Source organism: Fukomys damarensis, unplaced genomic scaffold (assembly GCF_012274545.1).
Source record: "Fukomys damarensis isolate Sample0158 unplaced genomic scaffold, DMR_v1.0_HiC HiC_scaffold_29, whole genome shotgun sequence".
In the NCBI taxonomy this organism is placed as follows: domain Eukaryota; kingdom Metazoa; phylum Chordata; class Mammalia; order Rodentia; family Bathyergidae; genus Fukomys; species Fukomys damarensis.
This window is the reverse complement of record NW_022900941.1, coordinates 2009864-2031596: the sequence shown is the minus strand read 5'-3', so window position 1 is coordinate 2031596 and position 21733 is coordinate 2009864. Positions and strand designations below refer to the sequence as shown.

The following is a 21733-nucleotide window of genomic DNA, read 5'->3' as shown; positions in this document are numbered from 1 at the left end:
TATTTATGAAATGGTCCCCAGATCAATACATGATGCTGTTGTACTATTAGTTCACAAGACTTATTTAACCTATATCTGATGCTGTTGAATTGGATGCTGTAAATACTTATGTACTATAACATGTCATCTCTGGGGATGTAGCTCAGTGGCGCGGCACCTGCCTGGCAAGTGCAAGGTTCTTAGTTAGATCCCCGTTACCACACCCACTCACACCCACAAGAAATATATGTGTGTGTGTGTGTGTGTGTGTGTGTGTGTGTGTGTGACCAATTGTTTCAGTCTTTCACTTAGAAGCAGAGAAATCAATATTTTTATCACCTCTTTTTAAATTTTCTGTTACGTGATTTAGATTTAATCTGTAAATTTTATGATGGTTTAACTTACAATGTGTTTATTATTTTTGGAGGAAAACTACTGTACTGAAATTTTTTTTTCTGCCTGTATAGATGAAATTTTCTTAGGCTTGAGAGAGAACATCATGAAAATGAAGTTGGAGCTCTCTTCTGTCTAAGTGTGCTGTGAGAAAAGGACTGCTTTTATTTCTTTCAGAGACCTGCATCCTGAGCTGACTGAACAGTTGAAAGAACTCAGAAAGCATCTTGTGGAGAGCACCAATGAAATGGCACCTTTGAAAGTTTGGCAATTACAAGGTAATAAAAATGTAGAGAGGGGTTGGGGATTTAGCTCAGTGGTTCTACCACCTGCTTTGCAAGCACAAGGACCTGAGTTCAATCCCTGGTACCAAAAAAAAAAAAAAAAAAAAAAAAAATGTAGAGGGATCATTGGCCTTCTTTTGGTGGTATTAAAACATGCAGAATTCAAATTTGGGTATATTTGCACGATTAGGAGAGTACTGCAAATTTTAAAGATAAGAGTGATTATGATTAATCAGAGAAGCAGCAAATACTTTGAAGACAAATAACATTCGATTGAAGTAATACATATAAATGAGTACAGAACCTTCTCTCTGACCATATGCAGAGTCGTGGAATACTAGAAACACATCTAGTCTTATGCTCCTGTATATATACCTTTCCTCCTTCCTTCCTTCCTTCCTTCCTTCCTTCCTTCCTTCCTTCCTTCCTTCCTTCCTTCCTTCCTTTCTTTCTTTCCTTTTATACCGGTGATCAAATGCGGGACCTTGCACTTATGAGGCAGGCGGCAGAACCACTGAGCTAAATCCCTGGCCCTACATTTCTTAAACTGTATATCTGTAGAATGCTGAAAGTTTATAAGAGGTAGAATGTATATGTGCTTTTGTGTAAAGAATGATTTATCAAAAAATTTCCACCATAATTTGCTAAATGCCTTAAGCTATATTTTGTGATAATTTTATTTATTTATTTATGTTTCTTTTGGTTTTTTGAGACAGGGTCTTGCTATGTAGTTCAGGCCAGCCTTGAACTCACTATGTAGTCCGGGCTGGCCTCAAACTCAGTGGCAGTCCTCCTGCCTCATCCTCCCAACTGCTGGGATTACAGGTGTGCACCACCACTCATGGCTTGTGATACATTTTAAATTGAGAAGAAGAAAAAGGGTTTGGGCTCAGTTTAGCCTTTGCTAAATGTGTTACTAGATCAGGAATGGCTCAGTGAACACTATGGAGCCATGAGGTGAGTGAACTGAAACTAAACCATGAACTCTCTGTGGAATGGTTGCATTCTAAGGAGTTCTTTATTAGCAAGAGCATAGTGGGAAATAAGCCTAAATATTTTCTGCTTTTCACTGCATTAGATTAATACCCTCTAAACTCCACTTGGCATTGTTACAGACCTCAGTTTCCAGACTGCTGCCCGAATCTTGGCTGCTCCTGCAGAGCTAGCTTTGGTGGTTATGAAGGATGTTAGTCAGAATTTTCCCACCAAAGCCAGGTAATATAAAGTAAAGCCTTGATATATTCTTCTATTTAACATTATACCCATTTGTCTTCATGTTTACTTGCTAAATGATATAATTAAAATAGGAAAATGCTTAGAAAAGAAAGATTTATCACCACCACTCGTGCACATGGTGTTGTGTTTCTGAGGAGTGGGCAAGACTGCGTTGTGTGGTTGAAGAGATGGACACAGGTGCTGCTTTGGTGCTGCCTCTTACTAGTTATGTTAACATCCACAAATAAATGATGTCTCTCCCTCATTTCTGTTAGCAATAGAATAGCAGTACCTGCCTTTTGGGATTGGATGCGTCGCAGAATGCAGCATATGCTGATGTGACGACTAGGGAGTCTGGCCCAAGCCATTGCTTCCTGTATGTGTATCATCTTAGTAATACTGCTGAAGAAATAGAGCTGGCCAGGCTAAGTGACTTGTTCATAGTGATGGAGTAAGATGTGGAATTTTTAAACATTGCTTTCTGTTGTATAATTTTCATTTACATCTCATACATGCAAGGCAAATTATTTTAGAAGCCAGATTTTCAGACACTGTTGATGTAAATTACTGCCAATCTTTTTCTGGAGGCACTAAATGAAGTTTTTTGATATGGGCTGCTTTGTAAATAAAATTTTTAGCAATATAATTTATAAGTTCTATCTAAGAGATCTTTTCTGACATATTAGGATATACAAGGAGGATTCTTTCTCTGCCATCAGTGCTTACAGAAGATGAAAAGTTCGCTGCTTTAGTTTATTTAACTTTACCCTTTGTGTTTGAGTATTAGTATATTCAACTAAGAATTTAGAGACAGCTGTACTTGCTGTAAAATACTCCCATCTAGCCGGGCGTGGTGGTGCATGCCTGTAATCCCAGCACTCGGGAGGCTGAGGCAAGAGGATCGCTGTGAGTTCGAGACCAGCCTGGGCTACATAGTGAGTTCCAGGTTAGTTTCGACTACATAGTGAGACCCTGTCTCAAAAAAACCAAAAACAAACAAAAAACTCCCATCTTAGTTTTCTTTGATGTTATATCTTATAGTAAGGAAAAATATGTACATTAATTGTAAAGGTTGGAGGTTGTCCATTCTAGTTTTCTATCTTTTATTGAACAACATGTTTCATACTTTCAAAAATAGGAACATAGAAGACATTTATATCAAATGTTAGACTATATACTGATGATATTTTTATCCCATAGAGTGATAACAAAAACAGCTGTGAGTTCAGAACTTAGAACTGAAGTGGAAGAGAATCAGAAGGTATTAACCAATGGAAAATACTCATTTTTCTACCTTTTATTGTATTTTTATTTTTTTATTATATTTTTAAAGATGAAATCTGTGCTTAATACATGACATTTATTAGTGTTAACTTTTATCAAAGATGGTATTATTTTGCTCATTTCTGTAATCTATATATTTTTAGTTTTTAATCAGAGTTGAATATGAACATCATTGAAAGGTCCACGTGGCAGTGCTGCCACATCATTTAGAAAAACAGCCCCCTCACATATCTTATCCAATTATGTCTCCCTTCCCAGAGACACCCACTTTCAAATTGTAGGTGATTCTCTGATAGTATTCTAGCATGCTTAAATTGGTGTTCTGTTTCTTACTGTCAGACCTTTCATTTTGGCCTTCTACTGTGAGGATGAGGCTTCTCTCTCTCTCACTGCTGACCTTTCAGTGTTTCACCACTACCTCATACTGGCCCTTGTTCCATCTTTCCATCTTTCTGGTATTTTGTGCTGTGATCCTCTCTAATTTTGACTGGTTGCTTTAGTGCATACCGGGCATTCCAGGGCCTTCTTTTAACTCCTTTCATTTTGGATTATTTATTTATTTATTTATTTAGGTTTTTCTTTTCTTTTCTTTCTTTTTTTGGTTACCAAGGATTAAACTCAGGACCGAGAGCTTGCAAAGCAGGTGGCAGAACCACTTATCTAAATCCCCAGCCCCTTCTTTTTTTTTTTTTTGAGACAGGGTCTTGCTATGTAGTTCAATCTGGCCTTAAACTCACTATAGCCCAGGTTGGCCTTGAACTCAGAGTGATCCTCTTGCCTCAGCCTCCTGAGTGCTGGGATTACAGGTGTGTACCAGCACACCTGGATTAAACCTCCTTTCATTTTGTTTTGTTTCTGCAGTACTAGGGATTGAACTGCTAATCTTCCTAGAGAGTGAGGTCCGCTGCCAGGATTATAGAAGCCCTGGGAGGAAGAACTTGGTGGTACACCGTTAGTCCTCCAGTTTCCGTGGGGGGCCCTGCGCCCAGGTGGTTCTTTCCGCCAGGCCCTGAGCCCCTGTCTCTCTGGAGTGAAGCGTCCACAAAGTAACTGGGTTTCTCCTTCCCATTCCTGCCCTCAGACCCGCTTGCACAGTTAAACTCACCACCTTCCCTTCTGGCCGCTGAAATTTGTTCTCTTCCCTTTGGGTCTCCTTGCCTGTGGCCTCATAACTAGATGAATCCTTTCTTACAAGTAGAGTTTTAGGAGGGGAAAAAATGCTCATGTTTAGTTCATTATCTTTAGCTCAAATTTCCTTAATGTTTAAGTGTAAGATATTAGTTCATGAAATACATCTTAGAAATAAACATTTTTCAAACATTTACTAAATTGAAGGAAACTTTATTGATAATTTATATTTAATTTTTAATTTTCAGAAAATATAAAATATTGTTTTACTTTTAGAGCTTCCTTACCAAGGAAGACAGAACACTGTTGTTTTCTTTAAGGCAGGTTCTTTGCTGGCATTAATCTCACAGTCCTTCTGCTCAGACTCCTCAATATTGGCATTACAGGCGTGCACCACCATTCCTGGATAATTCCTAAGTCTTTAGTGTGCTGGATTTTCCCAAAATGAGCCCATTTATACAGCCAGCGTCCAGATCCAGGAATTACCTGACTGCATTTACCAGACCAGAGCAGTCCGAGTGAGTTTGGAGTTCTCCCCTCATGGAAGAAAACCCATTCTCGTTCACACAGCTCTCCGTTATCTTCTTTTTTAAAAATTGATAAATATTTGTGGTATTATAGTGTATGTTTGAAATATGTGTATATTTTGCTGTTATCCTGTAACCTCCCTCACCATTGAAGCAGGAGCTGTGGCTTCCTCGCTTCCTTGTTTTCCCTGTGCATTATTAGATCTTACATTTTTTTCTTAGTCCCCTGACTACTGGGGAGAGAAGGAGCTCCTTCTTTTCCTTTTCCCAGCCCTGGGTTCTTAAGGGATTATGGACTGTTCTACTATCTGATTAATTTCATCTCTTCTCAAAAATACAAATAATAGTTGCAGTTTCCTTTGAAGAAAGAATTAAGCAGAAAGGTGATTATTTAATAGAGCCACAGCATGGAATCAGAGTGCTGTTTCCATTGGCTCAGGCAGGTCTCGGACTGCACGCCTGTGTGCAGGGCTGCCACCACTGTGGGGAGAAATAGGTGAAGGGTTCCACTGAGGACAGGTCTTGCACTGGGTGCTATCCTTAGTGCAGCAGCTCAGAATCCTTTTTTGGGGGTTTGTATTCCTGGACTTCATCGAGGGGTCCAGCTTTTACTGACTCCTACCGCAACCTTGGTTGACATCACAAATAGGGGAAGCAATGGAAGTATGAAAAGGCCAGGGTGGCAGCCTTCTGCCCTTCTGTCTGCCAGTGGCGAGCAGAGGCAAGGGGAATTCCAGAGCCTCTGTAGCTAGATAGAGGGGAAGAGCTTACTGTGAATCCCCTTTAATAGCTGACTTCTGTCTTTAATACTGTATTTAGGAGGTGAGCCAATTTATTTGGTTATGAGGGACTTTGTTCCTAAGCAAAGAACAAATAAACATGTCTGTCTATTCCCTTAATATCTGGTTTAAGATAAAAAAAAATGCTAGCTTCAGTTCCTTGCAGATAGTTCTGAGAAGTATTATTGCCAAAGGAAACTGAAAGTACAGTATACTAATGTATCTTGGGGCATGAAGAAACTTGTTATATTTTTAAATTAAATAGAGGGCCGGGGATTTGGCTCAGTGGTTCCGCCGCCTGCCTTACAAGCACAAGGACCCGAGTTCGATCCCCAGTACAAAATAAATAAATAAATAAATAAATAAATAAATAAATAAATAAATAGAAATAAAATTTGTGTACTTAATCCTATATTATTCACAGTCCCTTTTTTGAAAAGTGACCCTCCGCCCTTGGCTTATCTACTTGCCTCTGACGTTAAAGGAAACAGTGTGGTAGATCCATGAAGGGTTTCGGGCATACATAGAAAAACATTTTGACCCAGCCATAGATAGTCAAGATTTGTATGGGTAATAAAGCCCAGAAACGTAGAAAGTTATTGCTTCCTAATAATTTGTAATTTTTAAAAAATTTTTCAGTATTTCAAGGGAACTTTAGGATTACAGCCTGGAGATTCAGCTCTCTTCATCAATGGACTTCATATTGATTTAGATACACAGGATATATTCAGGTATGGATTTTTATTCTCTTTATAAGTTTGTGTGGCACGTTCAGTTAGTCGACTCTCTGATGCTGTGTAAGGTGAAGGCTAGTGGCTTCCCAGGCCCCGTGGAAGTGTGGAGGCGGGCCAGATGATCCAGTTCCATGTTGTATTACAGTATGTCCTCAAGGCCTGAGGCCTTCTCAAGGGTGCCCTTTTAGAGCTGTAGTTTTCATGCTAACTATAGAAACATAAAAGAGCAGATTCTTCTGCTTCTGAAAGAGCCCAAAGCAGGTTTATTCAGAGTGTTGTTTCTGGTGTCTCAGCAGGCAATATTATTTGAATACCTGCTTTTTGTTCTTTAAATGTAAGACTAAACTAAAATCAAGACTAAATAGCACTGAATTGTCTCTATGATTAAGGGGTGGCCATCCACCCCCTGGATTCTACCATCCAGGTAGAATTCAGATTTTTTTGTTTTTTTCTAAAATGTCTTTATTTTAAAAACCTATACAGTTTCAATTTGATAAAAATATTGCCACCAGATATCTAATTATATAGCAACAGAGTAAAACAAAAGTACAGGTAGAGGTTATCCAAAATAAATTTACAAATTTTAAAGTTGGAATACGTAGGCTTTTTTCAAATGAACAGAAGATTTTGTTTTATTTTTTTCTCTTAAACATCCAAGATACATTTCTTTTGAATCAGAACCTGACAACCTCTTGACAACTTCACAAATAAGTGCTTCTATTAACTTGAAAAATAAATTGCCCCCAAGCCATTTAATGACTAATATGGTTTCTTAAAAAGGCAAATGAACCAGTGCTTTAAAATGCGTACCTGTTACCTAAGGTGTGAAGATGAGTAAGTTTTCTTTTCAAAAAAGAAAAGTTGGACTTTCCTATTTAATTTACTTTTTATCAAGTGTATTCTCCTCAGACCATTTTTGTAATACATCTTAACCTGAAAGAGTGTGGAGATGTTAAAATACAAACAGCCTTGATCCTTAAACAGAGGTACCCAGACATAAACCACCGCATAAACACAGCTGGGGATGCTGCTTCTCATACTGACCTGGATACGGATGTCCTTGTTTCTCAAAGATAGTGTAATTTCCTTTCCAACAAGAATAGTTTTTTTTAATGTACTGAGATTTGTTTTCAAATGCCTTAAAAATAGAAATTCATGTATATTACTACAAAGAATAGTTTTCAAAGGATCAGAGAAAAATACTATACCACAAGTTTTATTACTGGTAAATGTTTCCGTCTGTTTTTGAAAGCTTAGCTCTAAGTTTTAAACAAAAGTTAATAAGCAAGAATCATTTACCATGTAGAAACTATCCACAGATAAGATTTTAAATTCATCCAACACTGAGCACTAAAAAAATGGAAAAATGTACACATCAAAGTACTACTGAGTCCATTAAACTGCCTTCTGTCATTGAATATACCACATTTAGAATGATACAAGCATACAGAACTTAAAAGCAGTTTTCTAGCTTTAATGTCTCAAGACCAGCATGAAGAGTGACATGTAATTCATGATTTCCTTTTTAAATACTTTTTTAAAAAAGTGAATACCTTGAACAAGGGCTTTTGCTTGTTTTTACATCTGAGGGGAAGAGCGTTTCCCAAGCCAATCACCCCTTAATGCTGAACAGCACCCCTTGTAAGCTCGCTCTCTTCTTCCCAGAAACTACTGTTGATGGCTCTGCATCATGAAACACAGAATCACTTTTCTGATAACAATATCATGGTCAGAAGTAATCAGGTAAAAAAAACAAAACAAAACACAAACAAAGATCAAGTGCAAATCTAAAAATCTTCCTTTAAAGAATTACAGATCCCACCGCAGGGTCACAGTTACAGAAGCTAACAGGTGTGACTTAGGTAGTGACACATGTGCCCCAGAGACTGCCATCTGGGAAGCTTTAATGGTGCTGCCAAGCTAATAATTCTTCAGGGCACCAAAGAATTATGTAGATGGAACTTCCAAAATAGAATGAACAATTGCTTAGACTGTTAAAAAGCCCTGAGTCAGAACTTTCAATAGATTCCTGAAATTATGTATCTGAGATAAAGTGACATGTTTATTTTCTTAAAAATTACAAGGCCAGGCCGGGTGTGGTGGCGCACACCTGTAATCCCAGCCCCCGGGAGGCTGAGGCAGGAGGATAACTGTAAGTTTGAGACCAGCCTGGGCTACATAGTGAGTTCCAGGTCAGTCTCAACTACATAGTGAGACCCTGTCTCAGACCACCCCCTGCAAAAAAATTACAAGGCCATTTTGCCTTTTGGAGGAAACAAATTGTTTTTATGAAACAAAATCAAGAGGACTATTCAGGAAAATTAAAATATTCATCAATATTGTTTGGACATATTGTCCAAACAAATGAACAGGACAGATCACTTCTTTGTACCTACTGCTTTTGATTTTTAACAAAACAGTACTTTCAGTTTTAACCTCAGGCTCTCATTTCCTTTTTATTCACAAATAAGAGTAAAAGCTGGAAAAAGTAATACTCTGACAGAAAAGGAGGTAGAAAATGCCCATGTAACAACTTACACTTTTAGTGTGTCAGCTCCACTGTCTACCTCGTATTTGTATAGTGTAGTCTCACCTACTATTAATCAGGTGTGTTTCATGACACTGAACTCAGCCTGCAGGACTCCCCCCTCACCGGAGCAAAGCAACATACACATGAGACAACATTAAAGAGTTTCCTCAACTTAATATTTTAAAGGTGGGGCTGGGGATTTAGCTCAGTGGTTCTGCCACCTGCCTTGCAAGCACAAGGACCCGAGTTTGATCCCCAGTACCAAAAAACATAAATAAATAATATTTTAAAGAAGTACAACTCACTATTAATACTGCTCTCATTATATATATCTTAAAGTTCCAAGGAGATGTAGATAGAGCACCAAGTAATATCAGTCAGCATTCCTATCATAATCAAGCAAGTGAAATGTTCATTTCTGAAGCCGAGCAGTGACTTAAAGACAACTGACATTTTCATTAAGGCTCACATCACCTGTGAAAGTATAGTCTTTCCAGTTTAGTATAAATTCAAAGTTAACTTAATTCTGATATTTAAAATGTCTTTCCCTTTGTTTAAATTGAAATAAGCTCTTCCAACTAACAGACACTTAAAGCCTACCCAGTTATTAATAACAATTGGAGCAGAGGGAGAGAAATACTGTCCCATACCCATGTTTTAGGAACGTAGTGTTGACTTGAGGTTTTGCAAACACTAACTACTAAATAATTCAGGTATTTGATTTAGAAATGGTTAAAATTCTATTCTACTGGATGGGGAGGAGGAAGGGAATTATTTAATGGGTACAGTGTTTCAGTTTTCAAGATAAAGTTCTAGAGGTTTGTTTGTTTTTTGAGACAAAGTCTTGCTGTATAGCCCAGTTTGGCCTTGAACTCTCCATGAGCATCCTGCTTCACCCTCCCAAGTGCTGAGATTACAGATGTGCACCAGTTCGCCTGACTGAGAATTCAGATTTTATCTATGTATTTAAAATCAGTACTATTGATACTGTGGCTTCACAGTAATAGGAACAAGAGCTTTTGGGGCCAGGATTGAGCTCAGTGGTTCCACCGCCTGCCTTGCAAGCACAAGGTCCCAAGTTTGATCCCCAGTACCCCCCAAAAAAGAACAAAAGCTTTTGCTAATGAGATAACACGCATTGTTTCTGTTAAGGTCTTATGCTCATTTATTGCATCATAGAGGTGCCCTTCTCCTTTTCTTTTTTGCCTCCTCAGCCATCTTCTCATACTTTTCTCTCTGTGGGCCTCTGCCAGTTGATGCTGATATTGAAGCGTACATTAAACAGAAATAATAAAGTAGTTTTTGTGTGTGTGTTTTTAGACTTTATTTTGAGATAATTAGAGATTCATATACAGTTGTAAGAAATGCTGCCGTGGTGGAGCATGCCTGTAGGCTCACAATCTCATCATTCTGGAGGGCTGAAGCAGGAGGATCTTAAATTTGAGCCCAGCCTGGGAATTTAACAATTTAGACCCTGTCTCAAAAAAAAAAAAAAAAAAAGGGATAGGGATGTAGCTCAGTATGAAGGCCTTGGGTTCAATCCTCAGTACTGCAGGGGCGGGGGAGGAACGGGGGGAGGGAATAAATTTACACTTTATTTTCATGCTTTTCTTTTTTCTTTTTTTCTTTTTGGTGGAACTGGGGATCAAACTCAGGACCTTGCACTTGCCAGGCAGCTGTGGCACCACTGAGCCTACACTTCATGCTTTTAAAAAGAGCACAATTAATCTGTGTATTTCTTCCCTCCCTCCCTCCCTCCTCCCCTTCCCTTACCTGCCCCTCCCTATCTGTAACTGAAAAGTATAAATAAATAAAGAAGAGCCAGAAGCATGTCCTCTGTCTTGTGTACCTTGATAAGATGAAAGAACACTTCCTTTTTTGCTTTCTTGGGCTGAATTAGCATTGAGTTTGAATTAGTAGTGTTTTTCATGGCAAGGAATTTTTTAAAAGTTTTTTTTTCTACTGTTTATATGTTACTGTTTTTCCTCCAGTCTGTTGGATGTATTGAGGAATGAAGCCCGGGTCATGGAGGGTCTTCATAGACTCAGAATAGAAGGCCTTTCTCTGCATAATATTTTGAAGCTGAACACCCAGCCCTCTGAGGCTGGATATGCCATTGACATCAGGAGTCCAGCTATTTCCGTGAGTATTGCCGGGGGCGGGGGATGCACTCCACACGTCTGTCTTTATTGTAGCTCTCTCGTTCGTCTCTATGAGAGTTATCTCCACCATCTCTTTCCTTGCCATCAGTGATTCATAACTGCTTATGTGGGGCCGTGAGTAATTAATAAAGTAGTGCCCTAAATGCTCCACAAAGTTGAGTTGTTTGGCTGTTAAGGTTAAGACAATGGTTTTTCCTTTGCTGTAGGACTCAGCTGAGTACCTCTTAGGAAAGAGTATTTAGTGTTTTCCTAGTTGCATGCAGGTCTTCGATGATTTTATGGCATTTGTGATTCAAACATGCTATTAAAAATAATTTTTAGTTAATAACCTTTTTTAATAATAGGACTTTAGTTAATTACCTGCTGTATAATCTCTGAGTTTTTGTTTTTGGTTTTGCTTTTTTGAGACAGGGTCTCACTATGTAGTTGAGACTGAGACTGCCCTGGAACTTACTGTGTAACCCAGGCTGGTCTCAAACTCACAGCAGTCCTCCTGCCTCAGCCTCGGGAGAGCTGGGATCACAGGTGTGTGCCGCCCTGCCTGGCGTTTTTTGTTTTTGTTTTTGTTTTTTTTTTTGAAGAGTTCTAACTTCTACATAATTCATTTTGAATGTGGTTCATCTATAAAACAGAATGTTGGTATAGTGCCATTGTGGGTGGTCACCAGGGCAGAACTGATGTGGCTAGCAAACCCTAGGTACCTAGGGTTTTATTGAGAAATAATGTAGAATGTAGGCGGTCATTACTGGAGTTCTCACTGCATATTTTGATGAGCACTGTTAAGTTTTTCATTTTCCTGTTGCAAATGGTTTTACTTATAAAGAGTATGGGCAACAACGTAAATATGGCATTAGATTGTTAGCATAAATTGATTAAAAACCATGCATTCTAAATAATAATTTTATCTCATTTATTGATATTTTCTGGAAGTAACTTTTTCTTTTTTTGGTACTGGGGATCAAACTTAGGACCTTGTGCTTGTGAGGCAGGAAACAGAACCACTGAGCTACATCCCAGGCCCATGACAGTAACTTTTTGTTGGCTTTGTGTGGCTGCACATGACATCACTTACTCTGTGGTTTGTGTTGTAGTCCCTCATTTTTCTACTCAGTCTCTGTACCTTTGAAAGTGGCCCTTGACCCCTTGTAAGAGGATCTGCTCTCACTGCTTTTGTCACAGATGTCAGTGAGGGTGACGAAGGTGCACGCACCAAGCTGTGTTCTCTCTTCTCAGTGGGTCAACAACCTGGAAGTGGATAGCAGATACAACTCTTGGCCTTCCAGTCTGCAGGAGTTGCTGCGGCCCACCTTTCCCGGTGTCATCAGGCAGGTCAGGAAGAACTTGCACAACATGGTGAGTGACTCCTCCTCGCTGCTTGCCTGCGGACCTTGCTTCTCTCTTGCTCTCTCTGTGTATGTGTGCACTTCTCTCCTTTAGTAGCCACTTCCCCTGATTATTTCTACCTGTAACATGCTCCCTGTTGGTACAGGGGTGCTCACAACTGAAAATGTGAAAAGACAGTAAGGCAGTCTTCATTTTCGAAGGTCGGTGAATGGAGAAAAGGGTTTTTTGTTTGGTGTAGTAGAAGAATAGGCGTCAGGAATCTGTAATGCTGTTCCCATATTACCAGCCTAAGTCCAAGAGAAAAATCACTTTGCCCTCTGGTAACACATTTTTTGAACATAGAGGGAGACGGCTGCTGTTTGTGTAACTCCTCTTTTATGTGTTTTAAGATAGAAAAATGTTGGATTCATGTACAGTGCTTCCTGGAGTTTTCTTTTGGCCCAGGGATATCTGATTAAATACCATTTCATGGGTTCTTTCCCTTTCTTCCCTTAGGTGTTCGTAGTTGATCCTGCGCGTGAGAACACAGCAGAGTTGATTAGCACAGCTGAGATGTTCCTCAGTAATCATATACCTCTAAGGTAACACTGGTGCTGATTCGATGATACAGCTAATTTTTTATTTATTTACTTTTTGGTACGGAGATTAAATTTGGGACCTCGTGCTTGCGAGTGGAGGCGCCACTGAGCTAAATCCCTGGCCCCAGATGAGGTTTCGTTTGTTAATCTCCAGTACAAATCTGGTGCTAATGAATTGCAGGATAATTAACAATGGGGATCATTAATGGCAGTTTTATCTTCTGCTTGGTACAAAGCCAGTCTTTTGAGACTGGGAGTTTATTCTCCATGGGTAGAGGCTTACCACCACTGAATTATTAATAAACAGCCTGTGTAAAAGTAGTTCGTGATTGTAACTTGCATCTCAGCGGGTGAGAATTTTCCTAGGTAAGTGTCCACATCACAAAGCCTATTTCCAATTTGGGCAGCGATATGTAGCTTTGTCAGGAGGTGTCGTTAGACTGTTGGGGACTAGATTCACACAGTGTTACATTTATTTCAGTTCCGTTTTCAAGTCTAGTAAGAGGACACTAATTCATTGGGTCCACTATTCTTTTTTTTTTAAGTTTATTGGTACTTTTTAGGTATACAGTACAGTGACATTCATCATTGAGATCTGGTATCTTTACGTGATATATTTTGGATCTTATTTTTTCCCACTACCCCTGCCCTCCCTTTACCCCCTCCTTCCTCCCCTATTTACAACGACTTTGTTTCCATTTTTTCCTTTTCTCGTATTTTTTCTTTTATTTCCTTTCCCCTACCCTTCTCACTTCCCCTACTCCTTTAGACATTTTCTTCCTACTTCACATTATCAGTCATACAATTTGAACCTTATTTGCACTTTTAGTTTTTAACAACCAGAGAAACTATTTGGTATTTACACACGTGTGTCCTGTTTAATTTACTTAAGAGTATGGCCTCAGTGTGCATCCATTTAGCTATAAATGTCTCTAGTTTCTCGTTCTTTATGGCTGAGTAGTATGGGTCCACTATTCTTTCAGTGACAGTTTTCTTAAGGTTTTACATGTAAGTGTTAAGATACTTTCACTTACATTCTTAGATAATTCTGATAATTTTACATCGATGAGTTTGGAATTTTTAGAAATTAAGAAGAAAAAGAGCTCTTTAGCCAACAAATGTTACTGTGTGTTCCATATCCACTACTAGCCAATTACTAGGGATGTTATATAAACTATATTCCTACCTTGCTGGAAGAAGTCTTCTGCATACTTTAGAACACTTTAAGGAAGTGTTTCATTAGGAGGCTGAGGCAGGAGGGTCAAAAGTGTGAGCCTATCCTGTGCAACTTTGCAACTTAGCTGGACTGTGTCTCAAAATTTTTAAAAATTAAAAAGGCTGGAGATGTAGCTTACTGTGAAGGCCCTGGGTTCAGTCTCTAATACTGGAGGAAAAAGTGATGTGTGACCAAGTGTTGATTATGTCCGACTAACTATAAGTGCTTTAGAATTCAGTGAGATAAACTATAAACTGGGAGGATTGGGCATGGTGGTACACACCTCTTATCCCAGCACTTGGGAGGCTGAAGCAGGTGGATCACTGTGGGTTAGAAGTCAGCATGGGCTACAAGTGAGTTTAAGGCCAGCCTGAGCTACACAGTGAGACCCTATTTCAAAACAAACAACAACAAAAAACACCCCCCCAACTCCACAACTGTAAACTGAGATGTTTGGGGAGCACAGCTTTCATGAAGTTGGAGTTCAGTGAGGCTTTGAATACAATGGAGGGTATTGATGCTGAAAAAGCAGAAATTGTGAGTTTAGTGAAATTTTTTTTACAAAGGATGAATGTCATCTAACCAGGTGGAGGAATAAATTACTGAGCTATATTCAGAGCTGTATTCTGATGAAAGGAGAAATCTAAGAGTGCAAAAGTCAACTCATGGTTAAGAGTGGGTAAAAATGAAATTTTTATTAATTGGTACTGAGGGACAGGAAGAGTGTGTGTGGTCTTAGATTGCACTGGAGCCCTCAGCCACAGAGAGGTGCACTGTGAGCAGCTGGGGCCGGGCCTGGTCTGCAGCTTGATGTGCATGGCTGTGGCAGGGTTGTGGAGAGGAGGCCCAGTCTGAGGAAGCCCACAGTGGTATTAGGCAGAGAGGCCTGGGAGACACGGACGCCTGAACTTTCTGTCTTAGCCATTGGAAAACAGATGCGCTTTCTAGAAATTGGAAACCTGGGGTGGACGGATTAGTTTGTGAGCAGGTAATATTGTTCTGATGGTTTAATTAGGTGATCCCCCATGAGAATATTTAGACTTCTTTTTCTACTCGTGATTGTTGTCACAAATGGGATTTTAAAAAACAAAGACAGTTTTCACTCAAATATAAATTCTCACTTCACCTCCATCCACATAGGTGCATGCCTCACCAGAATGAAACAGTATTAACAGTGTGATGGTTAATATATGTGTTTCTGTTTTGAGAGCTGTTTGATTCACTTGTGTTGTTACATGATTACTGAGTAAGCTCCATAGTGCACTGATGGTGTTGCACGTGCTGTGGGTTTTGACAGATGTACAAAGTCAAATATCTACCTTACGGTATCTTACAGGTTAGGTCCTCCGTCCTCAGAAGTCCCCTGTAACCTACTTGTTTGTCCCTCCTCCATTAGCCCCGAGCCCATGGCAACTATTGATTTTTTAAAAACTGTCTTTATAGTTCCAGAATGTCATACAGTTGCAGTCATACAATACGTAGCTTTTTCAGACTGAATTCTTTTACTTAGCAGTGTGCATTTAGGGTTTCTCCATGTCTTTTTCTGGATTGATAGCCTAATTTCTCTTTATTACTGAGTAATATTCCATTATAGAGATGTACCATAGTTTATCCATTTGCCTGTTGAAAGACATCTGGTTGCTTCCAAATTTGAGCATTTATGAATAAAGCTTCTTAAACATATGTGTGCAGGCTTTTGTGTGGATGTAAAATTTTCAGGGCTGCTGGGTATATACCAAGGAACCAGACTGCTGGTAATATGTGATAGCTAATGCTTAGCCTTGTGAGGAAAGCATACTGTCTTTTAAAGGGGCCGGGCCACTGCTTCTCCACTACCAGTGGAAGAGAGTTTCTGTCGCGTGCACATCCTCAGCAGCATTTGATGTTGCCAGTGTTTTGGTATCTGGCCATTCTAACAGATGTGTACTGAGATATCATTGTTGTTTTAATTTATAATTCTGTAATGATGTGGGATGTTCAGCATCTTTTTATATGCTCATTTGACATATGTATGTTTTATTTGGTGATGTGCTCAATCAGATCTTTTGCCTATAGTAAAATTTGGTTGTTTCCTTAATGTCAGGTTTTTAAGTGTTTATGGTTTAGATGCCAGTCCCTTATAAGATGAGTGTTTTGCAAAGATTTTCTGCCAGTCTGTGGCTTTTCCTTCTCATAGTGTGTTTTTGCAGAGTAGAAATTTTTAATGTTACTAAAGTCCAACTTACAAATCACTTCTTTCATAGACCCTGGCTTTGGATTTGACATGTCATTGCCAAACCCAAGATTATCATCTTTTCTGTTGAACCCTAGGAGTTTTATAGTTTGGTATATTACAATTAAGTTTATGATTCATTAGAGTTAGTTTTTAAGGAAGGTGTACAGTCTATGTAGAATCGTTTTTTTGCGTGTAGATATCTAGTTGCTCCAGCACTGTTTGTTGAAAAGGCCATCCTTTTTCCACTGGAGTGTTTTGCTTCAATAAGAGGCCAGGAGCTAAAGGTCCTCCATATTGTCCAGTGCAAGTCTTTTTGCCAACCCATCTATAGATGTATAATGGCATTTTTTGTGGTTTATTTCTTTATTTTAAAGTTTAAAATTGAATGAAGTTTACCCCTTTCTATGGCTCTTTGCTGTAGGCCAATTATTTTTTCTGCTTTCCTGTTACCTATAATTCTTATTGCTGATGTTAAGTCTCACAATTCCTTTTCTGTTTATTTTAAAGTCTGAATATTTTAATTTCCTTTAATATTTATTTAAAAGCAGAACAAAATTTATACCTAAAACCTACAAGGATGTCTTTCATGTCAACAAAGGAATCTTTTCATGACATGGAAATAGGATATTTCAACCATTGAGAAGCCTCAGCCACATTGAGAATCTGCTCTTTCATTTTATAAGTGACACGTGTATACTCGTGCAACCATGTTTGAATGGATGTGATGTGCTCTTTGCACTTAGGGATGAGTTTCTGTCTTTAGCTACAGTCATAGGGGTGTATATAAGAATGCCATTTTCTTTAGCTGGCTGCACTCTTTGAGATGTTTCTTTGTCTTCTTTCTGCTCTCTCTCCAGAATTGGTTTTATCTTTGTCGTTAATGACTCTGAAGATGTTGATGGCATGCAGGACGCTGGAGTGGCTGTTCTCAGAGCATATAATTACGTGGTCCAGGATATGGATGAGTATCATGCCTTCCAAACTCTGAACCGTGTATGTTTTTTATTCAAAATGGCAATTTTTAAAAAATAGTTAATCTAAAACAGAATATATGGTAAAAGGCTTCTGTATTTCTGTAGAGAAAAAAACATTCATGTAAACTCATTATAGTTTGGATTTTACAGGTTATCTGTACTTTATCAATTCATTGACATTAATGATAGACTGCTCTGGGTTGGGGATGTAGCTCAGCGGCACAGCACCTGCCTGGCAAGCGGGAGGCTCTGAGTTCAATTCCTGTTATCACCAAAACAAAACAAAAATAGACTTGTGATTTCAGCTAAGATAAGGTTCCTTAGGAATTAGACCATAGTTTAATATTCATCATAAATTTTTAGTGACTAATGTTCTGATTTCTTTAACTGGAAACTCTGAAATGCCTCATTTGCATACATTTAAGGCATTTACTTGCTCAAGTTCAGAGAGTTCTCTTTATTTTCTTTTCCTTTTTTGATATGTTTGAGTCTAGACAACTTTACCTGTATCAGTTCTTTTTTTTTTTTTCAGATTAATAACTTTATTTAAAAAATTCTTTTTTCTGTTACTGGGCATTAAACTCAGGACCTTGCACTTGTGAGGCAGGCATGGTGCCTCTGAGCTAAATCCCTGGCCCAGATTAGTAGTATCTTTAAAAAAATGTATAATCTATTTTGCCACATTGTCCAAAAGATGATTGATGTTAGTCTGTGGTTTATCATTTCTGTTCTACTTACTGTTTAGAGATTTGTTTGGGGCATCTTTTGTTGGTTAGACTGTTTCTTTATTTTTCTGGTGAACATTTATCAAAGGCCCACCTTGGGCCGGGCCTGGTCTTAGCTGTGGGAGATAAAGCAGTCGTAAGGCTTCACCCCATCCTCTGAGACCTTGCAGCCTCACAGGGCATATGTTCCTAGTGTCACCATGCAGCGTGGGAGAGAACACAGCTGGCCTTGTGGCACAAGACCTCCATTTCACCTGAGCATGGCTGTGGGCCTTTCTGTGGAGTATGGAGTTGTGCAGCGTAGTACAGGAGGAAAGTGGAGGTCACTTCCAAAGGCTGCCAGTCAGACTGGCATGTTGCTAATGTGGTGGACACTAGGGAGGGGAGGTGGGAGCGGAGCGGCAGTGGAAGCTAGTCCTGGAGGCTGCCGGAGGCTGGTCAGCCAGTGTGCAGGCTCATTCTGTGCAGTGCGCGGAGATGGACCTGATGAAGGGTAGAGTGGCTGTGAGTCCGGTTAATGAGCTGCTGTAGTCGCCTCCATGAAAAACAATGAGAAAGTTAGCAAGACTGTGGAGAATGAAATAGGTCCAAAAGAAGTTACTCAACATCACAAGTAAATAAAGGATGCTCTTTACAGCTGGTTCCCTGGCCTAGACTTGTGTGTGAAGGATAAGATGATACAGATATTTTCTTTTTGTTGCAAAAGTGCTCACTGTAGAAAGTTTAAATAATAGTAACTTTCTCTGCCTTCTCTTCCTTTCCCAATTCTCCTTAAAGGTGGGCGTCATGAATGGATTGTCTTGCAACCTTCTAGAGGCTGATCTGTACATATGTGGGCACAGTTTTATTATTTGTTTTTGATTTGTTACAAATAAAGATTGTGTAACTTTTTTCACCCTAAACATCATAGACATGCATTCTTCAGTGATTACTTTTCAATATTTAGATTTTTCTTAATGCATTTTGTGTTTGTGATTTAACTATGGTTGTGAACTGATTAGGTCATCTTATTGTTTATTATACATGTTTGTAGTACATAACTTTTACAGTCTTGTGGAGAGTTGGTACATGCACATAACACATCTTAATTCTTTTTCTAGGATGGTTTTAAGAATATTTGATTTATAATTTAAGAAGTATCTTAATGAGATTTGGAAAAAGGACCATTGCTAATTCAGAAACTTTTCATAATGAATATTTAGAATTTGGTTTTTAAAGTGTAGTTGGTTATCGATTTTCTTTCTTCAGATCTATAACAAGGTGAAAACTGGAGACAAAGTCAAAGTTGAACATGTGGTCAGTGTCCTGGAGAAGAAATATCCATATTTAGAAGTGAATAGCATTTTGGGGATTGATTCTGCTTATGATCAGAATCGGAAGGTAAAAAATTCTTTGATATTTATATTTGGCTGCAGCATTATGCTGCCCTTCCTCTTTGGGCTTTGTTGTTGTTGTTAATTCAGTAACGGTGGTGGTGGGTGGTAAAATGTTCAGTACTTAACATTTGCAAATATATAGAATTACTTTGAGAATAAGATTTCAGAGAATGAATGGAATTTTCTCTTATTTCACCCTTGGGAAATGCTTAACACATTTTCTCTTATTCTTTTGAAGAAAAAGTATAGAGAGCTTTTTTACTGTGGATAATTGCTATATTAAACATATTTGCTTTGGGTCTGCAAATGTACAGTGGTAGAGTACATGAGGCTCTAGGTTCAGTCCCTAGTGTTTCTCACTCTTACACACACACACACACACACACACACACACACACACGCACACACACATTATTTTTTAAAATTTTTGTTACCAGGGATAGAACTCTGGAACTTGAGCTTGCGAGGCAGACGGTGGAACCACTGAGCTAAATCCCCCAGTTCCACACGCTATTTTTCTGAAAAATACTGAATACAGTGCAAGTTGGGGAACAGTGTCTTTCTACATGTGTACATTATGGAAATCTCGATTCTGCTGAAGAATCAGATGGGACTATCACAGACTGAGCTCTTCAGTAGCTTCCCAGACTTAGCATTTTCTTCTTCTGTACTAACTGGAGGCCTATCCCTAAAGAATAAATCATACTATTTATATTTAAGCCATTTAGTTTCCTTGCTATTTGAGTGAAATACTGTCAAGGCAGTGATATGAGGAGGATCTGAGAGGTCTAAGAATCTGGTGACTGACAATTTTTAAGCTGTAGAAGTTTACCCCACACAGTAAAGTTCAGTAAAATGGATTCCCTTAAAATGTTTATTTTTAGAAAAAAGACTGTTTTTAGCAAACATCATTGTACTTATAATCCTTTTATGAATAAATCTGAAGTTATATCTCTGTTGAAATAAGCAATTGTTTTTAAAAGTAGAAAATATACTGCAAGTAAAACTTTTAAAGTGAAGAGAATTTATGTTGATTAGGGGTACATATATCTTTCAAAGCCATTAGGAAATGTTCTAACTTGCACATGCAAATATTTTTTAAATCTGGCATGTTAACTCTGCATCCTTGTTAATCTCATTTGTTATTTGTGAATGACAAAGTCATTACAAGACTTTGCCTGTAATCAGTGTTTAATAATTTATTATTATTTAACATTTTCAGTGATTTGTTGATAGAAAATTTCATTTGCAGTTTTTCTGCTTCATTCTTATAATTAGGTTGCATTCTTAGTCTTTTCTAAACTATTTGCAAGTGATGAAAAGGAAACATTTAGTTAAAATACCTCTCCCTTGCTCCTGACTTTCACTCAATAGCCATTTTCAGAGAAAACCAATGTTGCTTATTTTTATTAATTAGCTTTATAATGTGAGGGTATTTTTGTTTTTTGTTTTAGGTGCAGTCTCATTATGTGTTGTCCAGGCTAGTCTCAAACTTGTGGGCTCAAGCAGTCCTCTTGCTTCAGCCTCTGGAGTTCTGGCAACACTTCCCATCGTATATTTTTATTGGGTGAGGGAGATGGTTTTTCAAAGCTTAGATTATATTAAAACTGTTTTAAGGACTCTATGATACAGGTAAGATTTTAAAATGGAATTAACATGGTAAATAAAAGTTTAGGGAGTGTAAATTAAAGCATCTTGAAGATACAGAGAGATGGCTGAAAGCAGCGTTGTTGGCCTTTCCTGGGGCTCTGCCCATGAATCACATATGTCTTGTAGCCGCTAGATCTGAGGAGAGACTACGCGGTCTGTTCCTGATGACTGGTATCACTTTCCCAGTAGAAGTCCTATTCTACTTGTGCTGTCTATAAAAAGTTAGGAGTAATTCTGCAGTTTTCAGAAAGGATCAATTGCATGGTGTTGAATAAGAATTAAAGTAACTGTGGTTATTTCTTTTACTGTGGAATCTTAGTCTCAGGATACAGTATCCTTGTTGACATTCAGGGAAAGTATCTGTCTCAGATACATTTGCCATTTTGTTGCCCTGTCCTTTTCCTGCAAAAGCTCCTTTTATCCTGGAGAAGGAAAAACATTGGGCTTCATGTATCTTAAAGCACTTTTGAGCAGTTTTTCCACAAACTTTGTTTTGTTTTCTATGGGTACAGCTTATTTGATAGTGGACATACATGTACGTATGTATGTACATACGTATGTATTGACAGAATCTTGCCATGGTTCCGGCTAGCCTTGAACTGATGGTGATCCTCCCAAATGCTGGGATTTATGGGCATGT

The 21733-nt window shown here is 38.5% G+C and overlaps 1 protein-coding gene across 4 annotated transcripts in view; it reads left to right on the top strand.

Annotated features, from left to right (window-relative positions):
- Uggt1 (UDP-glucose glycoprotein glucosyltransferase 1) overlaps nucleotides 1-21733 on the top strand; it is a 129598-nt gene that overhangs the window by 46186 nt on the left and 61679 nt on the right. For all 4 annotated transcript variants that reach the window (XM_010637631.2, XM_010637630.2, XM_010637632.2 and 1 more), the window contains exons 9-17: nucleotides 550-650; nucleotides 1772-1871; nucleotides 3072-3132; nucleotides 6229-6320; nucleotides 10845-10995; nucleotides 12249-12368; nucleotides 12855-12940; nucleotides 17226-17361; nucleotides 19316-19447. In XM_010637631.2, the coding sequence (XP_010635933.1) occupies nucleotides 550-650; nucleotides 1772-1871; nucleotides 3072-3132; nucleotides 6229-6320; nucleotides 10845-10995; nucleotides 12249-12368; nucleotides 12855-12940; nucleotides 17226-17361; nucleotides 19316-19447 (979 nt within the window). The remainder of the gene's footprint in view (nucleotides 1-549; nucleotides 651-1771; nucleotides 1872-3071; nucleotides 3133-6228; nucleotides 6321-10844; nucleotides 10996-12248; nucleotides 12369-12854; nucleotides 12941-17225; nucleotides 17362-19315; nucleotides 19448-21733) is intronic.